The sequence below is a fragment of the Clavelina lepadiformis genome, chromosome 3 (assembly GCF_947623445.1).
Source record: "Clavelina lepadiformis chromosome 3, kaClaLepa1.1, whole genome shotgun sequence".
Classification (NCBI taxonomy): domain Eukaryota; kingdom Metazoa; phylum Chordata; class Ascidiacea; order Aplousobranchia; family Clavelinidae; genus Clavelina; species Clavelina lepadiformis.
The window spans coordinates 6,811,691-6,827,580 of NC_135242.1; the positions used below are offsets into that span (position 1 = coordinate 6,811,691).

The following is a 15,890-nucleotide window of genomic DNA, read 5'->3' on the forward strand; positions in this document are numbered from 1 at the left end:
AGGTTTAGGCAATAAAACTTATTGGCCATTGGCACGAGAATATGCTTAACCCATACGGAATCTTTCAATGTTTGTAAACCTTGTAGTTCTTTTTACCAATAATTTACATGATCTGTTCGGCTATTAACAAAAACTATAAACTTATAAGGCTATCTAAAGCCTATAAAAAAACTATTTTAAACTGCTGCTCTCTTGCTGTCCAGCGTAAAATAGGGCGATTTGCTGAGGCAATTACAATATGGTTAGTTTTAAACTATTGTTTAAAGTTTTTTTTCTTGCATTCTGGGAACACATTTTCACAAAACGCATACAAAAGCTAAAAAACGACATGCAGGTTCAGTAACCACAGACAATGCTGAAGTTGTATTTAGGCTACTTATTTACTATTTACAGTAAAGTGTTTCATTACCAAACGCTGAACCATTCATCCGGATGCAGTTTAGTTTATAGGCTTTGATACAGTTTATTCCCATGCCAATGGCTTCTTTTGGTTATTTAATACCGTGGTATAATTTTATGAACGTTAATTGTATTGAAAATTTGTTTCGAAATTATGTAAAATAAAACGTGGTTTTCATCATTTCAAAAACGTGCTAATAAAAAATATATTAACTTAATTTAATTGTGTTTTTTTTATTCCCGAAGCCATTTTCCTCCAAATAGATGCTTTCTTTAACGTTACTACCAGTTTTATTTAATTTCATTTTATATTTGTTGCTCATATAACTTGCGGTAGATAGGTCGTTTATAGTTCGTTCGTTTGAAAAGGCAAAAAACTACAGCACAAAGGTGATGCCAGCTTCTCGTTTCCAAGGAGATTAAATTTCTTCATTTGGTGAGATAACGAAACCAAGAAATGATTGTGTGAAGTAAACGTTTTCTCACACATCTCGTTGAATACTGTGAGTAACATTAGATTCAGATTTTTGCAAAAGTGCAAACAACACTTCATAAAAATAAATGTTTATTTCAAGGCAAATTTGAAAATTTACCATGCACCGTTAAGCAGCGAACTTCAGAGCATGGAGAACAAAAAATAAAGCATATATACCTAAAACAATAGAATCTATTTTAACAACTAATAGCCTAATCCGTACAGTGACACATTACAAGTAGGCCGAGGTGCCATGCGAAGCTTAACAGGAATCAAGTAAATCCATACTGCTGAAACATTTTACGCACTAACTAGCAAGTCATCTATCACATTTTTCGGTTTGTTAGCAAACGCTACAGATTGAGTCACACTTCGGTAGTGATTTCGTCATTGTCAAGAAAACTTTCTATCGATTCTCTTTCGCTATCATTGCTTTCTTCTTCAATGGCTATGATTCCACGAGTCGCTGGAAAGTGGTCTTTTCGTCTAATTGAACTTTCGCTGCTAGGTGGTGGTGGATTTTGTGAGCTGTTTGAGTTGCTGGTGTTTAAAACACCGTCATCGATGAACGTGGTATCGCTTAAGCGCGAAGATGAACGACTTTCACCAACATTTTTTTCTGGACTGATTATGTAACTGAACGAAACACAAAACAAGTGGTATTTCATCCACCGCACGACAGAACAAAAGACTTCGAAAAAAATTTGAATAATCCAAAGAATAGGCGTTGTCCAGTTTTTTTTTATATACTTCACAGGGGTTCTACATAATAAGCCTACTGCATATACTCACAGAGTATCGCCAGCCTCCAACGCTACGTCCGGAGCAGGATTCAGCAAAATGTAACCAAATTTTTCGTTGGTCGTTTGTTTATTTTCTAATGAACGTTGGTATGTCTCATCAACAAGTCCCAATTCTTCCATACGATACTGCGCAGCAAAAAAGGTAAACATTTCCGGTAAGTTAACGGTAACGCAAATAAAGTTGGTAATATTTTACTTGAATGATTTCGTCTAGCTTCTGCCTTTCCGATTTGTTACTGTTCATGAGATGTAGCCCCCGCAAACTCGTTCTTTTGGATCCACTAAACCTACAATTATTTATGCAGTTGTTAATGATATCAAAATGTACAGTAGAATGCAGAAGACGGTTGAGAGGAAAGACCCTTCTCTCACTAGTGCTGTCGTTGGCCCAGCGCAAAAAGAACCGTAACTTATCATTCTTCAAAGTTTGCAGTTAAGTATGGGACACACCTTTACCTTCAGAAGAAAGACAACTAACGACATCTATTATCTAGGTTACTTGCAGCATATATGCTATAGCAGGCAGCTAAGGGAAAAATGCGGCCATATATATAAGCCTACGCTATGCAGACACTCACTGCATACGCTAGAATATAAACACTCAAGGGAAACGACACATGCATCGCTATGCACCCACTTTGCTTTCAAACTTTGCTTGACGTTGTTGATGCTCAGGTTCTTCCGTTTTTTATGAACTTCCGTGCTGAATTCTTCAAGGGGGTTGTCACTCTTGCTCTCAGCTGAAAACTTATATATCACCTTGTGCAGCAGACCATGCATTTGTTTATAGAGAAGTATTTTTTGCAATACAGTATATCTGACCATAGCAACTTACGATTTGAACTTCGAAAGCTCCCAAGTGCGGTTGCCACAGAAAGAGAAAGTTGCCGTCTGGCGTTGTAAGAAAAAACCTTTGATGACAAGGCCGGCTGAGGTTTGTCTTTAAATCGGTAAATTCCTAGGACGACGCAGCCCCATCGTTTACTTAACACCCGAAAGATATCGTGATAGGTTTTGCCTTCGTCTTTTTCAGTAACTTTGTACTAAACAACAACGTGTAAGATAGTCATTGAATATTAACAAGCGGTGGTAACCAAAAAAATGTATTAACAAAACAAGATAAACGTAACTGGAACTCTATCAACTGAGTATTTAAATCCATTATAAACTAATAATTTCCTTTGATAATTTTATCTTTTTAAGCATATACACTTTTACTGGGAAAGCCCAACCGTGTCCAGGTGTCCCGATCCGGCGGTGTACTGTAAGCCCAGCATAATTCGAAGAAGGGTTGTCAGATAGTCCTTTATGAAGGACTGATACAGCAAAGTGTCCAGCATGCTTGAGCTAAAAACTTTACCGGAGGCAAAAGCTTCTCGAAACAAATACGGCAAGCTGCAAGATTTTTCTTTCTCCCTTTCCTTAGCAACGACATGCCCGTTTTAATTACTTGTAAGTACTTCAAATAAAAATAATTCTAGACAATCATTATACCAGCAAGTGAATGTTTGGGCTTATTAACCGTGCCAAACGTTATTCGTTTTTATCATATATGTGGTTACATTATTCTTGCATTTTTTAAAGCTTCTGCTAAGCTACTTTTTTCCACTAATTGTTTCTGAATGAGTATGATGGTTAGCTTTTTTATTTTTCGTTCCCCCACAGACAATGACAACTAATAAACGATACAACAGAACCTTTAACACTACACAAAATGTTGTTAGCGTACGCTGTTTATTCTACAGTATTTTACTTAAATTGGTGACAAATGGACCTTACCTTGCGAAACTCATCCGCATCAATGCCTCTATCTAAAGGTTCAAAGTGCATAAATCTCATGTTAGAAGCATGGGTCAACTCAAGGCAAGTTCGAATTTCAGGGAAAAGACGGTACATCGTCTGAGTTGCCACCAATTGTCTGTAAGACAGGTTAAAAATGTCGTTATTACATGATGTCCTAATGCTACATTCTGTTCGGTCACACGGACAATATAAGGCATTGTATCCAACCATTGCTGCATGATTTTGTGTGTGAAGGACTCAACTATGATGTGTATTCGAATTTTTTCGTTACCTGGAATCCGCCATGTAGGCTTCATCAGCATACATAGACGTTTCTCGGTCCATGATTATGACAGTGTGGGCACGCGTTACTCCTGCATGAAGTAAAGCGTCCAGCCTATAAAAAATGATTAAAATGGAATTGATGAAATACTTGACCTAGGTTATGAGTAGGAAGTTGTCGAGACTTAAACTTTACGTGTCCAATTGTCGATAGAATACGAAACCAGGGATAATTAATGAGAAGGTCAACGTTTGCAACTTAAATATCTACAAACAACATTATTTTCATGCGGAGACCTATCAACTTTTGAACTAATTTATGGATAAGATAAGATTTACAGAAACAATATACCGTACAATGAAACCGCCACAGCCGAAGTGCAGCAGTGACAGGAAGCATTTAATGTTCATGCATATAACGACAAACAAACGTCTTTGATTTTGAATATGCAATCACCATATCTACAGTGAAGTATTGGCTTAGTTACAGTGCCACAACAGCCCAAGAAAATGCAGTGAGATAACAAATAAATTAACATGTGATTTACGACATATGTGATATACTCACATAAAAGCAGTAACGCCGCGTTTCTGCTTGACGCATCTTAAAAAGGAAAACCGCCATCATTGTTTAAAATTTGAGTTATAGTTTTCAGACTTTCTATTGTGCTTTTTTCGGCTATTTTTCTACACGCTCAGACAAAGAAGAAGTAATATTAGTTTACTCCATCACCATGATATAAGAGTTCACGCACTTAACCGTCATTTGTCGCACTGGAACAAAACACGTTAGTGCACTGTCATACAGTCACATTGTAATACACGTGCGCTAGTGCAAAACAGGGCAACTTGAACTATATACGGGCGGGTCTGTTGACATGAAGTTTTCTTTAAAGAAAACGACAAGGCTGGGAAGGGTCACCGAAATAGAAAGTTTGTTTGTCATTGGGAAACATAAGCGTATGATCAACTTTCCATAGCTTTATGCTTACCCGCTCATCCCACCTAGCATGTAGTAGACCATTGGAAAGCAGCTGATGGCGTTGAGAAAAATACTTTCTGGGGAATGTTCGAGAAGAAATACAATCGGGTGAAGGGCGGACTTCGACCTGAACACATAATTGCAGGATTTTGCCGCAGAAAGGCTTGCTATTACTTCAACGTTTGACTGTTTACTTTTACGAAACGGCTTTACGAACTTATAAGTGGGTAAAAAGCAAACCAAGTTTATTCTAAGTTGATCCAATTTCTTACAAATTGCTCGATAAAAAAACTAAATTGATTGCCAGCTTCACCTTAACTTTGGTATTATAGTTACGTAAAAATAAATAGTAATTCCACCATACTTGTGATAAGCTCTCAATGGAACCATGACGTTAAACAGACTTTGCGAAGCGAATTCAGCGCTCACAATAATAGGAGGATTTGGCCACTTGTAGTGCAATGCTGACGTAAGGTGGCAATGCTCGCAAGACTGAAAAGAAGAGCCAATATTTACAAGAAAACGTAAACAGTTCATAAACCATGACGTTCCCTCCAAACGCAATAAATAATAAATTAATGCACGTCTATGCCTTTTGCACCTATAAAAGACAAACTCTTATACCCGATCTAGCCTCATGCAACAAGGCTTTGCTTTCTTCATCAAAATGTGACACATAGTTGGCGTGTTGTAACCAACATAGGGCGAAACTGGCGGAAAACCAATCTTCGTGCTGAAGTACAGTTCGATAAGATACGTGAGCTGGACCTCACAGTATATCGTGTGTTTCAATTTAACTTAATCTATCGGCACATTTGCAAAAATTGCCTAATTTACCGTCCCATGGTAGATGATGTCTCTTTCTCTTGATCTAGCGTGGAAAGTGGTGTTGGGGTTGTTGAAATATCAGCCGAATATTGCTCAGATTGTTTTCTTATGTCGTTTCGGGTTGTACTGTCATTACCTTGCTTGCCTACAAAAACAGAAAAATTTTCTAAAATTTATAATACAATAAAATAAGTAAAACCGAACCTCTTATCCCGGTGCATTTTTCTTGCAAACGGTAAACACATAAACACATAATACTTGGATTGTTATGCTGAAAACTATACAGTAAAATAACAATGGATACGACAGATTAATTAATCTGTATGCTATATAAACTAAATAATCTTAATTTCATTTTCAAATAACTGTTTTTGGAAAATCGGCCTAAGAAGTTATTCAAGATCAAAATCAAACGTCGCAGCATACGTCATCCTCCAAAGATATAAGGAACCACTCAATTGACAAGTCACATACAGACAACAGGATACCTCCATCAGTGGTTTCCACGGTGATTTGGATGCTGTGACGTTTTTCTTCAGATTTCTTGTTTCTTCCCACAATTAAAGCGTCCTCTTCTTGGGTAAGGCAAATATAGAAGAGTCTGTCTTCGGGGTCGATTATAAAATCGTTGCCTGGATTTAAACGGATTTCGTCGTCTCTTTCAGCTGCAAACATTGTTGCTCCCCATCTATGAAGAAAATTCTGCGGCTAATAACCTTGCAAATTTCGTCCATGTTACTACTGTATGCTATACTGATACAGAGCCATTTGCTCGCACTTAATCAAAAGTTATAATTTCTTCTATTTGATGTAAATGACATACTTTGAGTGCGCCATCATTGCTGCGCTACTGAACTTGCAACCGACAAACTCCCCGAAAAATTTGCTGTTTACCGCTACGACGCTGTAAATTTCATTACCAGCGCTTTTTCCAAATTCCATTTTCCAAATTGAATTTAGGTTTTCACCCTCTCTGAACAAAAAGTAAAGCGCGTATTAGATTAAAAATGCTGAAGTTTGCAGTAATGATACTGAAGTACGTATGCTTACTGGCCCTTTGATGTATGAGCAAGTAGAGTAATCAGCGTTGAAATACCCGGAATGTAGCTGTTCATAGCCAAAAGCACATGTTTTAATTCTTCGTCGCAAATAACCTAAATGACATTTTATATATATGTATGCACCTACTTACTGACATAAAATATACACAAACAGGCAATTAGGTTTGTATTATAACCGGCCGAGTTCAAATATACAGTGATTTAAGTTCTTGGGTTGGAAGCAATTTCTTACATGATTAGTGCAAGCTAAAATAAGCGCAATTATACATCAAAGTTCATTTAAATTAGAACCGGTATACCGTGTTGGGAACAAATTAATACAATAGGCAAATATACTGTACGCTCCTCTTACCCTGTCAGCGAATTGCACGTGCACCATGCTTTCAGGACGAAGAATTTGTACGTAAAGAGAGCAGCTTGGTGCAAAATCTTTTACTGCCATCGCCCGTAATATCGTTTTCTCGTCGGCTGCAAGTCTATCCACCTCCTGCCTTGAAGTCAGTATAAAACAGGCTTCTGCAGCGTCCATTCTACACGACACAGGGAACAAGTGTGAGCAACATTATGCAATTTAAAGATCGATTCGATTTCTTATTTTCTTCTTCGTTTAAAACAACTCTGTGTCATTTTCTTGAAAGACATCGGATATCAAATTTTACATGTTATAACTTATAACCCTTACTTTACTCTTGTAAGGTCCGTATCTCTTAAAACCGAGCCGCGGATGTAGATCACTCTTTCGGCCCATATAGGTACTTGCAGAAACCTTTCAAGCGGTCCGTCCAGCTCACTGGGAGACAACAAAACGACGTAGTACTTTTGTAATGTAGAGTGAGCATAAAATTCGTTCAGAAAATCAAGGATAACGTCCATACGAAGATCTGTCATATAACAAGAAATTCAATCGCTTCAACATCCACAATAAACATTGATGTCAATAACACACAATTTTCCAAGAAAAATTATTTAAACACAGGGTAATCATAAACCTATATATACAGTTTTGATGTAGATTTTGTTTAGGTGAAGTATCTATCAGGTTACCTGTGGCGCATACCACTACATGTTTTTCGGTCTTTGCTCTTTGTCTGCTGTATTCCCCACCATGCCGTTTGCCTTCAGACCAAATGAAAGACAATTGTTCAATCTAATAAACATTGCAAAGTGACTTTGTAAAGCCAAGCATGCCAATATATGATACAATACTGTAGACAAAATGTACTTTATATTTGTAGAATTTTGATTTTCATATGTTGTTAACAATGATTTTATTTCTCATGTTAGCCTATAGGCGTTCATCAACAACTAAGAATGAATTTAAACTTGAGAAAAGTCTCCATAAAAATGTATTTGTCAATTGACTTGGTTTAGAAATTTCTGTATATGCAGTATACGAACCTAATGCTGCAATTGCGTTATATATCACGCACATAGACAATTTGTAATACATCCTGCAGCTGCAATAAATGCCGCAATTTTACTTAGCAAACATTCCAATAATGAATAATTAATAAACTTGTGCCGAATTAATGTGAAACTGAAACCTGTAATTTCAAGGCAATAACCACAAAGTAAATTTCTTTTTGACAAAGGATGCCTTCTTTACAATGATCATTATACCCTTCGTAATAATCTTATTTTAACGTGAAATCGATACTTCTCTACAATAATAATTAATTTTTCTATGGAAACTATCGCAAGTTAGAGATTGTAACATTGTAACCTATACAATGAAAAATCGACGTCCAGCATATATACATACACATACACACACACACACACACATATATATACATTATATATGCATTAATCAAAAAATAGAAAATTACGTTTTTTGCTATTTTAGTCTGATCAATTTATTTTCGTGCAAGTATAATTCTCGATTTAATTAGTAAATTGATATTTTCAAGCCTTTTTAGTGATACCGGCTGCTGTGTGGGAAACATGCAAACTTATGACTTATTGATCTTGTATTTTTAGGGTTTCAAGTGAGAGGTAAAACACCAATTAAGATGTAACGCATTACAAAGATATAAATTATTGATCACCGCTTTCAAACGTAAATATTTAATGTCCGCCAAAAATATAAGAAAGCATGCATTATCCCGTCAGCATCGATAATTAAATGAAATCTTATGCGAGTTTGGACAAGTGAAATCAGATAGGTTAGCAATTGCTGTTGTATCTTATTAACTGTTTTCTGGTTGCAGTTTATTTTTTATTCTCTGTTCGTTCTACCCTTGTCGTATAAGCATTTAGAGTATACTTTTGATTTCTTAATGATATCTGTTTTAGTTTACACTGAACCAAACAATGATATCATGATCTTTACAATTTTGGTTAAGGTTGAGTTAAACTTTTGCCCTAATGTGCCTTTGTCAGTTCAGTTATGAATAATTCATACATATTTCGGCGTTGTAAGCACTTTGTGCTACAATCCTACAGACACGTGAAGAAGGAAATGTCAACCAGCTGAAAAACTTGTCAAATTTAAAACTGATGTAGGCACAATAAACCATACACGAAACTATTGGCTTATGCAACAGCTGTAAACTAATTTTAAGGTTAGATATCAATAGCACAAACGTCAATTTAGTTAAGTTTGCAGCTCGCTGTAAGATTCGCAATACCAATACCTGGCTTGGAAGAATACCAAGGGCAACGATAATGATGACAATAACCAGTAGCCTAGACGGCCAAATCGTTGGTGAAAAATCTCCATATCCGACTGTGCTAAAAGTTACCACAACGAACCAAAATGCATCAAACAAATCCCATGTCTTCTTACTGCCCGCTCTTTCCAAATGTTCAACTCCACAGATACTAAAAAAAATAAAAAATTTCATTAAATCGATCAAAGAGTTAGCATAATTGACGTAAGTAACAATGAAAATAAAACATTAAAGGTCACACACCACGTTACGAAAAGGCAGACAAGAATTGATATGAGGATGAAAACTTGGTTGAACATGGCGCTTTGCTGTTTGTGGGCTGCTCTGTGTAAGTCGTTCTAAAACGGCAACATTTTTAATAAGAGCTTAATAGATATAACTAGTATATACAAAGATATAGTCAATAATTAACGGCTATTTATTTATTCTGTATAAATAAATGACTTACTATCATTTTTTCCAGGCCAGATCTTGCCAGCCAAATATTTAGAAAAACTGGTACAAATACACATCGAATCTCTCCCCAAAATATCTGAAAAATATCAGATTCAGTGAAACCGTAAACATTTATTTGCTTAGGTTAAATATTCAAAGCGACTATTTCACCAAGTGTAGGTCACGCAGCCTGTGGTTAAAAATATCTGATTAGGTTAGGAGAAGGGGTATGTAAAAACTTGATTTTTGCTCTTTAAGGTTTCATTGCAGTTAGATTTAGGTTAGGTTCAGGTCACCATTTAAGTTAGGTTAATAAGGAACTGTAAAAAATAGATTCGAACGCACAAGCCATCAAAATTGGTTGGCGATTAGGTAATCGTTTATACCGTTATAATGAATGGCACAGAACAGAAAACTTCCAAGAACCATGTGATGCTGACAAGCTGCTGGGCCAAGTTTCCCTTGTACTGAGCGTACGTGTTTATGATTTCCAATGCAAAACTTACGACTGCAAAAACGACCTAAAATACAAGAACAGAAATTTGAAACCTTTCATCCAAACTGATTATCATGAAACGCGGCTCATACTGATACCATATACCTGAATATGCCAAATAATGATGTTGCGTCGCACCCAGATTATTGGCTGCCAGGAGAATTGGTACTGATTTTGGTGTATCCAAGTATTGTTTGTTCCCATTAAAGCACTGGCGCACCTAAACAGACACGAAACAGTACCACACCATATATAAGTTACCGGATACTTGATTCGGTGAAGGGTTTGTCATCAAAGGTTTGTGCACTTCTGCCCACCTTATAGTAATTGCTACTGTGTATCGCTTTGCTTCAAATTATAAAACATAGATGTAACAAAACAAATGTGAGCTTCGGGTAAGCGCAAACTTTATAAAATACTATAATTTTGGCTTTGCAGCTCTCAATTTTAAATTTCAGTTATGCATGAAATAATAGCATGAAATTACAATAACGAACTTATTATTGTTATTACTATTGAATTTACAATAATATTATGTCCGAGAAATAATTGTTGTTATCTAAGACAAATACAGGATTCATTTGAACTAAGGTATACAGTAATTAGAAATTTAATTACCACCCATAATCAGGAAAACCTCCAGTGAGTCTGACATTATCCATAGATGCCCTCACAAAGTACAGCACAACCGTTAAAATCTTGATCGTAAATTTAAGTAAGCGTATCCGTAAACCTGTGATAGTACACAACAAGCACGCTATGAAGACATAGAGAAATAGTTGTAAAATATGTTGATTGTTGAATACCTACTTGTTGTCTGATTTTTGATGAAGTAGTACCGTAACCTTTCGGCAAACGTACTTTCTGTCACAAAAAGTTTCAAGTCCATCCTATGTTGCAAATAACAAAAAAGAACGAATTAAAAACTTTGACAAGGAAGCAATGACAAAAATCTATAAGAAAACAGTATATATTTTTGAAATGAAATTGTAAAATATACTGTACTTATTCGTATTATTAATTGGTCGAGTTTGAAATTTGATAAATGTTATTCAATGTATACCATGTTTATAGTTAAAACATAGCAAAAATTCATTGAACATATATCAAGTATTACACATTCAAATTTCCATAAAAATTGTTCAACATTTAGCACAATTATGTGATTGCAAAAAGAGATCGATCACTGTTTACATTTTAAATTCACAATATAAATAATTTAAATCCCTATATTTTGGTTAGCATTTTTAAAGAAACAGTGTAGGTTGTTTGAGTAAATCTAAAGAAAACGTGAATTTGCAAACGTCAAAGAATCTAAATACAAAGAAAGCAGGCTACGTAAATCGAAAGAATTTGCAAACACCAACCTGCGACGTTAAATTTCGATTAAAAAGCTTTGTATAAAGTTGCAGTATTAATTTTGTTGTGTTACCTCTCATGCTTGTTCAAGTTGCTGAGTGAGCTAGCTAGCGAACGAATGTTCACGGGCGTTCCAACGTGAAGCATACTGTTTTTCTTTTGACATTCACTTCCCCCATTAAGCTCGTCAAAATGATTTGCCACGTCTGTAGCAGATACTTTATTGGGTTTCCTGGAATTCATGATACTGTACTGCCTTTGTGCAGCTTTTCTTTTGCAATTTTTTCTGATTGTTACAGTGCGGTCTTGATGATTTCAGATGCCAACAAAACGGTTTGACTATATCTCTGTTTAAGTCAAAATTGCCTATATTGCAGATTATTGTGCCACACGTTATGATATAAAAGATAAAAACCATTTGCAGATGAATTTTTTGTTGTTTTCAGATGTAGCCTACTTTGCTTCCCCTCAAAGCTATAGGTATTTCAATGCATCTCGGATAATTATCGGATGGTATCATTTTATTTTATATAGCTACGTTCATTTTATACTTCCACGCCATTTGTAAAAAACGAATCTTATAGATGCCGAGTCCTGTAAAATGCATTACGTAATTGTATTCTAACCTTGAGCAACCTTGCCCACCAGCAACCTTGCCTCACCAGAGTTCTACTGCTGCTGACTTCATGGTGTTAAACTACACCCGAGTTTCGTTGCTATCAATCAAGCCAAGCAAATGGCCTCCAGAAAGTCTATGTCAAATTGTTAAGTGTTTCAAATCTTGCCAAAAAATTGTAGACCTAGTCTAAAAAAGAGTCCCACGTAAAGTTCACACGAATAACCCTGTATCGCATATAGCTCTGTAACAAATGTTGCCGATAGATACATAGATCCACATTAAAATAACCATTTCCACTGCCTTTTCTTTTTCATGTCCCTAACCAACTATTTCACTCAAATAATTACACGGTTCTTCGATCGATCGCGCAACAATAAATTTAGATTTTAGAGTCAATATGAAGACGTGAGCAGACTAGCAGCTCCAATCGTTTCCACGCCACTGCAGAACAAAACAGCCAATGTTTCTATGTCACTATGTGTATTAGCATTTTCACCACGGAAAGCGAGGTTTTTATTCTCAAGGGTGCTTTTTCAAGAATCGACTAATAGAATCAACTAACCTGTCCGTTTCCAATTGTTATTGGTTGGTAGGATGTAGCTGGCGTCTTTATTAAACCTCAATTTTGAAATTGGCGCTCAAAGCTTTTCTTAACACATGGAGTGTCTTTATAAAACGCCAACGACCACACAACAATTAATGCTGCAATATTAGCCCACAAAGTTTAGCTTTAACCACTGCCAAAACGTGATATGTATCGAATTCATGGCCAGTAACAGATTTTTATGAAGGAGCTTCAATTTCTCTTGGACGATGAAAAAGTATTTCATGTACTTGATACAAGGTTCAAGTGCGCACTTTCATAAAGAAATATAGTTGTCCTAAAATGATGTCATTTTACAGCAAGCATGTATCAGCGCAAAGTACAAAATTCAAAGCTACAGTAAAAATAGACACGATTTTATATAAAATCGATTATGCCTACAGCTATCGATTTACCCTTTTGTTTAACGCTGTGTATCTTAAATACGTTTTAATAAATAAAGGATTGAGAATCTTGTTTTAAATGAAAGCATTTCTTGGTAAAATCACACTAAGCCCAAATATCTACCATTTTTCATCTTTGGATTAAAGTTTGATTAACTATGAATAAACAGTAAAACACGTTTAGAATTTGATCGTAATTTTCGACCAGCAAAACAGGGACCCAAAAAGAAACATGTTATAAATGGTTAAAATTTTCGAGTAGAAAAGATATTTCATATTTGGCATTGCGAGTTTTAGAGACAGCTACAATTTCCTATGTGTTATAAATAAAGAATTTGTCAATGTATCTGGGAACACATTTTTGTTTGATTTAATCAGGGATCTTTCACATTGAAAGAAGGTTAATAAATGTTTGTTATGACTATAGCTTATAGTCGGTTAAACTGAACAGGTAAGATTTTTAACGTTGTTAAACTGTACCTAATGGCTTCGTTTACATTTCTTTAAATAGATCAGTTTTTACAATAATATCTAAACTTGGCGAAAACTTTTCGCGAGTATTTCTTGATTTGAATTAGGCCTTGGCGACAGATGCACATAGACTTAAGGTAAAACAGTTTTTTGTTAAACGCATCCTTGGACATTTAAATCAGATCTTCAGATCTTTCCCTAAGCTTTTTGGTATCGGTGGCAACAAGCAGGTGCACTTCTTTTCGTAATATCGCAACAGTCATATTGTACTAAAGAAATTCTCTCTGCCGACCGGTAACACAATTACCAACAACAAGCTCATTCATTACATTCATATACTGTAGTTGTAACAGTTTGGCGACTGCACGCCTGATGTAAACAACTTCACTTTACCGCACATTATTCAATACGAAGCATTCAAACTGCATTGTTTACCACCACATGTCCTGCAATCAGGACGTTACTGTCGTCATATTGCTAGACGCTGATCGCATTTCCTGTTCAAGTGATGCATATTTAGTGATTGCTCAACGCACTACTTTTGCATAGCCCAACTTTCAATGTAGCCTTCGATGCAATGTAACCAACTTAATTAGCGTTTAAGAGCGCAACTTTATCATGCTCTTTTCTTTAGGTACCAATATAAATAATGCTTAATATTAATATGAATAAAAAAAGTAAACACGAACATACCCGTTACGTTGCATACTTTGCGACGAAGGCCGTTCGTCGATCTGCGACTGGGTTTTCTGCATGCCACGAAGAAGAGTTTCGGAGTCCATGATTCACTAACAATACTTGGTATTAAAACGTTATAAAAATGAGTAATGTAGCACCTAAAACCGAATATAAATAAAAAAGCCGTTAGAAAACCCAGAAAAAAATTAAACGTCATATGTATGGCGGCTCACAAAAACGTTTTCTGACACCCTACGCAAAGTGTAAATGACTGAAGCTACCAGTCTTGTGTATTGTCGTTAAACTCAAGCTATTCGTATCTGTCATCTGTTTCTATCAACCATTTCAGTCAGTTCGTTTATAATCAAGACCCTGCTACACATTTAAAATTGATACTTTTCTGCTCACAATGCTGGTTATATATCTTTTCAACTGTGCTGAACTCTTCTATATGGCATCCGTCCCTATAAACAATGGAGTATACAATTAACAATACAGCCTGTGGTTTTCAAGCGCAATATTTGATTTGTTCTTTAATAATTAAGGGACAAGCTGGCTATTATTTGACACCTTTGTCATTCTTGAAATCAAGAACAGTTCGCGCGTTTGAGACGTCATTATACCAATTAGATTTCAGTCACGTTTCTTAAGCTTCTTTATCGGCTGTAACAAAAGTAAATGTCATCACGAAAAAACCTCATTCTGTTACTGAAGTCTGAAGGCGTTGATAGTTTTCAATTTCGGCATGGCTTATGTAGGCTATACGCTCTATAATGCCCAAGAAAGCTGTGCTGTCACAGTTGTGACTTGTCATTAATATTTTATGCATTTCTACTTTATAGGAACAAAGATAATGCATGAGAAAAGCGTTCAGGCGAGTTCCGCAAATATTAATACGCCTATCCATAAAAACTACTACTGTGTACTGACGATGGATGCATATTGAAGTAAATGTACACAGAGCCATCATGTGAGCAATTGAACATACTTGGCACCCTCAATAAACAGTCGTACTTTTTTATACCAAAACCATAATATACCATTTAATTCAAATCTTGTGTTTATTTTATCGATCTGTATCCGCCTCTAAGATTAGCAGCCTAAGCCTCAAACATTTCATTTGTATGCTCTATGTCTATAACAATAACGTTTTCACGTACTGTAGGCTATCTAACTATAGCTACCAGCGGAAGCGATGTTGCTCAAAGTGGCGTACGTATAACGTTAATTTGTAGGCTATGCAGTTGCTATAAATTAATCCCTTGTGGATTCTGCTAAAGCTATAATTCAATCGTATTGAATTCAAAGTCCCCCATTAAACAAAGATGGAGTGTCATGTGCAGCAACGAGACTAGTCACATTGACATTTACAGACGACTTGCCGAAAATTGAATTAGAAGCTGTTGAGCAGTTTTTTTAATCGATCTAATTATAATACGTCATTGTGAACGTAATAGAAAAACGTCCAATAACTGTAGATTTATGGGACGTCGAACTTCGAGTGTGTTAAGTTTTGAAAAGTTTCCGAGCGTGTATTTGCATGCCGTAGTGTCATAGTTTA

The 15,890-nt window shown here is 35.9% G+C and overlaps 1 protein-coding gene across 3 annotated transcripts; it reads right to left on the bottom strand.

The window, feature by feature from the left end:
* Nucleotides 1-946: 946 nt before the first annotated feature.
* LOC143449965 (potassium channel subfamily T member 2-like) lies at nt 947-14,504 on the bottom strand. 3 transcript variants are annotated; one of them, XM_076950324.1, is made up of 26 exons: nt 14,345-14,504; nt 11,026-11,105; nt 10,834-10,948; nt 10,321-10,435; nt 10,106-10,240; nt 9,733-9,816; nt 9,528-9,622; nt 9,249-9,435; nt 7,657-7,759; nt 7,295-7,493; nt 6,965-7,142; nt 6,602-6,705; nt 6,375-6,524; nt 6,040-6,239; nt 5,561-5,696; nt 5,348-5,456; nt 5,088-5,215; nt 4,734-4,850; nt 3,752-3,856; nt 3,457-3,595; nt 2,910-3,098; nt 2,513-2,720; nt 2,315-2,417; nt 1,874-1,964; nt 1,667-1,803; nt 947-1,510 (listed from the first exon to the last, which is right to left on the bottom strand). In XM_076950324.1, the coding sequence occupies exons 1-26, from the start codon at nt 14,431-14,433 to the stop codon at nt 1,240-1,242; spliced, it is 3,567 nt and encodes a 1,188-aa protein (XP_076806439.1). In that variant the 5' UTR covers nt 14,434-14,504; the 3' UTR covers nt 947-1,239. The 3 variants fall into 3 exon arrangements, 2 of the variants coding, with proteins under 2 accessions (XP_076806439.1, XP_076806438.1); XM_076950323.1 differs by lacking the exon at nt 14,345-14,504 and adding an exon at nt 11,648-14,279; XR_013114627.1 differs by lacking the exons at nt 947-1,510; nt 1,667-1,803; nt 14,345-14,504 and adding an exon at nt 11,648-14,284 and having other exon boundaries at nt 1,943-1,964; nt 2,315-2,424.
* Between the last annotated feature and the right edge of the window lie 1,386 nt (nt 14,505-15,890).

Coding starts and splice junctions, on each gene's coding strand:
- LOC143449965 (XM_076950323.1), bottom strand. CDS start 11,817: ATGAATTCCAGGAAACCCAATAAAGTATCTGCTACAGACGTGGCAAAT. Junction 6,706..6,964: donor ACGTGCAATTCGCTGACAGG/GTAAGAGGAGCG, acceptor AATGTCATTTAG/GTTATTTGCGACGAAGAATT. Junction 5,697..6,039: donor CGTGGAAACCACTGATGGAG/GTATCCTGTTGT, acceptor CTGTTTTTGTAG/GCAAGCAAGGTAATGACAGT.